The sequence below is a fragment of the Apteryx rowi genome, unplaced genomic scaffold, assembly GCF_003343035.1.
Source record: "Apteryx rowi isolate R43461 unplaced genomic scaffold, aptRow1 scaffold_132, whole genome shotgun sequence".
In the NCBI taxonomy this organism is placed as follows: Eukaryota; Metazoa; Chordata; class Aves; order Apterygiformes; family Apterygidae; genus Apteryx; species Apteryx rowi.
The window spans coordinates 790,337-795,246 of record NW_020447553.1 but is presented as its reverse complement, the minus strand read 5'-3'; the positions used below and the strand labels follow the sequence as shown (position 1 = coordinate 795,246).

Sequence of the window (4,910 nt, the reverse complement as noted above, 5' to 3'; positions counted from 1 at the left end):
AAAAAAAAAAAAGAAGAAAAAAATCTGGCTTTCTCCCTAGCCTAACTCCCACCCTATGTGAAATGTTTGCTCTAGAAACGTGACCAGAATTACTCCATCGCATTTATGGAGAGGGTGTTCAGAGAGATCTGAATGAGATCCGAGCTCATTATTTTTCGGCCAATTTCTGATGTCAGTTAAGACCGCACTGACTTCAGCAAATCCTTTGTATTAATTTACTCCCTCCAGTTAGCAGCAATCAGAAGTTAGCAGCAATCCTCCGGCCACATGGAAGGGAAAAGAAAAGGCTCCATTCTGCAGTAAAGGCAATAGAAACCACCAAAATGACGATAAACATTGGAACAAGGAGTCCAAAGAAACGGGCTATTGCCTCCTGCAGACAAGGAGACGTGCCTGAAACACTTAGCAAGTAATGTAATCAAGCAAAGACTTCAGCGCTACCAGCGCTAAGAGTTGAAATTTTAAATCGGCTGCGTGTGAGACAGGCCAGAGCCTGGATTTTCAAAGCAGCCAACGTGTTGGTCCTGAAGACAACTGCATCCCTGCGGCCGCTCGGACAGCGAGGCAGAAGTGGCAAGCGTGCAAAACGGTTAGAGGAGAGAGCGGAGAAGGAGCTACCCCCGATGCCCTACGGGAGCTAGCTCTCCAGCACTTCCGCAGCAGCGAGCTAAGCAGCTCCAGGGCTTGCAGAAATTTGTTCGTTGTCAAAACCGGAGCGGGCCAACAGCAGAACTGGGGGCCAACATGACTAAGAAAACAGAGCGCAGGTTATATTCAAGTGGTCACTCCATCATCAGCTGGCTGCTCCCTCCATTTGAGGTTTTCCAGTAAACCCTTTGAGCCAGCAGTTCTGGAACGGCCACCGCGGGACGTGCCAAGGGAGAATTTTGTATTAACATATCAAATGCTGACATCCACAGGCAGACAGTTAACCGCTGCCCTCCCAACTCCTCTCCATCCTGCTTGGCCTTGAGACAGATCAAATGACTACTCCCCACCACGAAACACGGCCAAATGCACTTTCTACAGCTGCCTGGGCAGCGTGGCTCCCGGAGCGCTCCGCTAGGGAGCTGCAGGGAAAAAAAGGAAACAAATTAAAAAAAAAAAAAAAAAAAAAAAAAGTAGGCAGAGCTCTGGGTGGAGGGGGAGGAGAGGAGAAAAACAACAAAAAACCCACAAAGCAACAGTTCATCCTAGAGCTGGAAAGCCAAGCAAACTAATTCTCCATTCAGCTGACAAGCAAAAGTTGCCCATAAAAGCCAGCTCCAAGCCACAGTATAATAGACCCAATTTATTAGAAATTGGGCCACATCCAGTACCTGAAACGTAACACAAAGTAACAGTAAAACTAAGTTTATTAATGCTGTAAGGGTACAACACAACCAGCGCTGGAAGGTGCTAGGAAAACTGCTCTGAAGGCAACCCAGGAATAGTGTCATTAGGCTTTTCCACTTAGCGTGCTGACACCACCAGTCAGGCTCAGACCTGTGGCTACAAAAGGCAACTGAACTGCCGTTAGGACTTAGAGGGACCGAGCCTTAATTTACGACAGGCCCATTTCTTCTGCTGAGGTTTTATTGCTTTTATGTGCGAGGCCCTGCTAAGCGAGCGTGTACACAAAGTACACAGCTTAGCTGACCTGCCGCTCCGCTGTGCCAAAACCTTGCTTTCATACCGCTCGGTGGCATTAATCGATTTTTAGCACGTGAAGGCATTTCCGAGCTTCTTTCCTCCTTTCGTGTGTGTTTTTAATTCGGGAATCTATTTGTTCTCCCCTTTGTGCCAACGCTCTCCCTGTGCTTCCCAGCCAGGCCTCTCTGCTGGGCTGCACGGCAGAGTTGCTCTTTGGTCACAGCCTCTCCAGTTCAGACACACATTTCTGAGAAAACACTGGCATCGGTTCCTGGAGCAGAGGGACACATTTCAGGAATCCAAGCTGTTTTTGAGCTGGCTGGCAAAGCAGAAGGGAAAGCGCTAACTCACCCGCAGCGGCCCAGCCCCGCAGCTTCCATACCCAGGGTCTCCCCCATACTTGCCTCAAAAAAGAGGGTTGCGTTGGAGGGGATTTTGGGGGCGCTGCCGGCAGAGCCGTACGCGTACTCTGGTTTGCACAGCAAGTAGCAGATCTCTCCCTTCTTCATGGTAGCGACCCCGATGTCCCACGCCTTGATTACCTGGCCTAGGAGAAAGGCAGATGTCAGGCAGGAGAGAGTGAGCGACAGCCCGAGCTGCTGGAAACCCAGCCGGGGTGTCACAAGGAAGGCACCCCAAAGAAACACACTGAAGATGGAGAAGTCACTTGAAAACRCAGGGCTGACACGGTCCCTTCGTCCTGTGGAGGGACGGTGCTCGGTTCCCCCCATCCCACCAGTGCCACAGGCGGGATGGCAACTCCGCGGTTTGCGATTCCCAGGGCTCCCGATTTTTGCGCATTCTTGTGCCACCCCATCCCCGCGAACGGGCCCCAGCAGCACAGTAACTCCTGCGGTCCCTCTCCTTACCTTTGCCAAGGCTGAAGATAAACGGCTCGTTCCTATCACGGCTGGAGTCGAATTTTTTGCCATTGGCCAGTTTTCCTTTGTAGTGGACATAAACCTTGTCTCCAATCATGGGAGATTCATCCTCATTCCCAGGCCTTTTAATAATCTAGGAGAGAGCGTCCCACCGTGAGTGATTATTGCTGCTATCCTGTACCYGACCCAGGGCTTCAGGCGCTTCCCCAACCCATGGGAAAGCTAGAGAGGGAGCAACCTCATTTGCCCTCCTACCAGCCCCTAAAAACAAATCCCAAATTTAAGCCACGATTTTCACTGTAAGCGAGCGTGGCAGACCTCAGCACAGGGATCCGCATGTACTTTGAAGCTCTGCGGAGGTGTCTGAATAAACAGCACGGTTAGAAAGCTGAAGCAAATGCAATTACACTTGCTTTCTGTCCATACAAATTTTACTCGCAGGGGTGTGTCATTTCACTACTTGCTTCTTGTCAACACTTTTTTTTTTTTTTTTTTTTTAATGCTACAGCCTGGAACAAGCAGTTCTCAGGCTCAGGATGGAGGCAGGGGAGGATGCTATTATTAGAGGAAAGGTCCTATTCAACTGGAGAAGAGCAAGCGCTGGTTAGAAGAACTATCCAGAAATGGCCCTGAACATAAAAAAAGGGGTTATAGAGCAGAGTAGATGACCTAAGTAATGTGCTCTTTCTAATGTCTATGAGTCACACACAGAAATGCTTTGTGGATTTACAGCTAATAATCTGATTAGAAACACAACAGCAGTGAAATTCATTGAGCAGGCTGAATCTGTGCTGCAGTTTTTGTCTCAAACACCACTCCATCCTTCATTATTCTAAGTGTTACTGGACATGCTAATCTCCTTTTGCTTTCAAAAGGATCAATCTTAGAGTCCTGGAAGCAGTAGGCCACCCAAGGGCTGGGAATTCAGAGAGTCAACACGATTACCCGCTCCAGAGTGGGGAGATAGAAAGGTTTGACCCTCTTGCCAGTTGCCTCACCTTCAGGACCCCTCGGTCTTGAGCAGGCGTGATGTCCTCCCCRCGTTCAGCAAGAGCCGCTGCCTGCACCTCCCCTTCATTTCTGGTGGCCTCATCAGTAGTCATGGTCTCCTTTCATAAGCACCACACCTGGGGAGACACCACGCACCGCGCTGAGCTGCAACGGCACGCAGGCACGGCCCGGGCTCCCGGCGAGAGCCGTGAAAGCAGCGCAAGAGGTTGTGTCAGGGATGGAGGAAAGGGTTAAAAAATAATTAAGAACCCCGCTCTTCTGCTTGGCCTGCGCAGGAAGTTTAGAGTACATCTCGAGCATGCAGAGCGGAAAATCCTTTCCCAGGGGCCACCCAAGCTCAGAACTACTGAACCACAAGGCGCACAAAAACCATAGATTTCGTTTCATGCACCGGGCTGCCTTCACCACCTGGTGAATTGCTACGGTGTCGGGGAGCAGCCGTTAACTTGCTGTCCTCAGCAACCTGCGCCACTGAAGCCTGCGCTCCTACCACAAGATTTCTGCTGAACAGCCCGACAACTTCTTTACCACCAGCATTGGTTCTTACAGGGACTTTTTAAGCCTCCGAGCCTGGCAAAAGCAACAAGGATGCTCATTTCACGGAGCTACAGATAATTTCACAGCTCTCCCAGCTTTCACTTTTGGGTCAACGTTGCAACGMCGCATCTCTCGTGTCGCCCCAGGAGATTCCCCCAGCAAGGGTTTTGCAGAAAAATGTGCCAGCAGGTAAAGGGCACCGTCTCAGGCACAATGTGAAAACTGATCTCAGAGCAACAGGCACCAAGCTGCTGGCATCTTCTCTGATGATGCTCTCTTGACGCTTTGGTATGAAACCCGGGGGAGGATGAAAGCAGAGAGGTTTCGGCATGAGACTAGTGCTTAAAGCGAGGGTACTGCACACGGTCTAGCAGCGAAGTCGAGAGAGACCAAAGYGCTCACAGTCAAGAAGCAAAGGGCTTTCTGCCACCAAACATTCGCCCTTCTCCTCCAGCTCTTGGAGAGAGACAGCCCCTTTGGTATGTTTGCTAGAAATGTTTGCACCAGGCTAGCATTGTGTTTTGAATTATTTTATACAAACAGTCTATGAGGATGATTTTCCACAAAGGATTACTTACTGTTTCGTCAGTGACTATATTATTCTTAAAATCAACACTTCAACCCCAGGCATGACTTGTTTTCTCTTGCCCACCAAGAATATCCAAAAAAAAGAGAGAGTAGGCTGAGAGTCTCAGACAAATGAGGCATTACCCCAAGTGGAAAGACCTGAAAACACAGCAAACATCCTCTCCAAAAATTAAAGGAAAAAAAAAACCCAACACCAGAAGAACGCCAGCTATTTGGGTGGATAAAAAGAAATTTCACAGAAATGGTGTTTTGAGCAAGCGA

At 49.4% G+C, this 4,910-nt stretch overlaps 1 protein-coding gene across 1 annotated transcript in view; it reads right to left on the bottom strand.

The window, feature by feature from the left end:
- The window catches only part of FKBP5 (FK506 binding protein 5), a 16,268-nt gene extending 12,535 nt beyond the window's left edge, over window positions 1–3,733 (bottom strand). Inside the window, exons 1-3 of the mRNA XM_026056517.1 lie at window positions 3,512–3,733; window positions 2,502–2,646; window positions 2,037–2,179 (exon numbers count right to left, since the gene is read on the bottom strand). Of these exons, the coding sequence (XP_025912302.1) occupies window positions 2,037–2,179; window positions 2,502–2,646; window positions 3,512–3,616 (393 nt within the window). The 5' untranslated portion in view covers window positions 3,617–3,733. The remainder of the gene's footprint in view (window positions 1–2,036; window positions 2,180–2,501; window positions 2,647–3,511) is intronic.
- Between the last annotated feature and the right edge of the window lie 1,177 nt (window positions 3,734–4,910).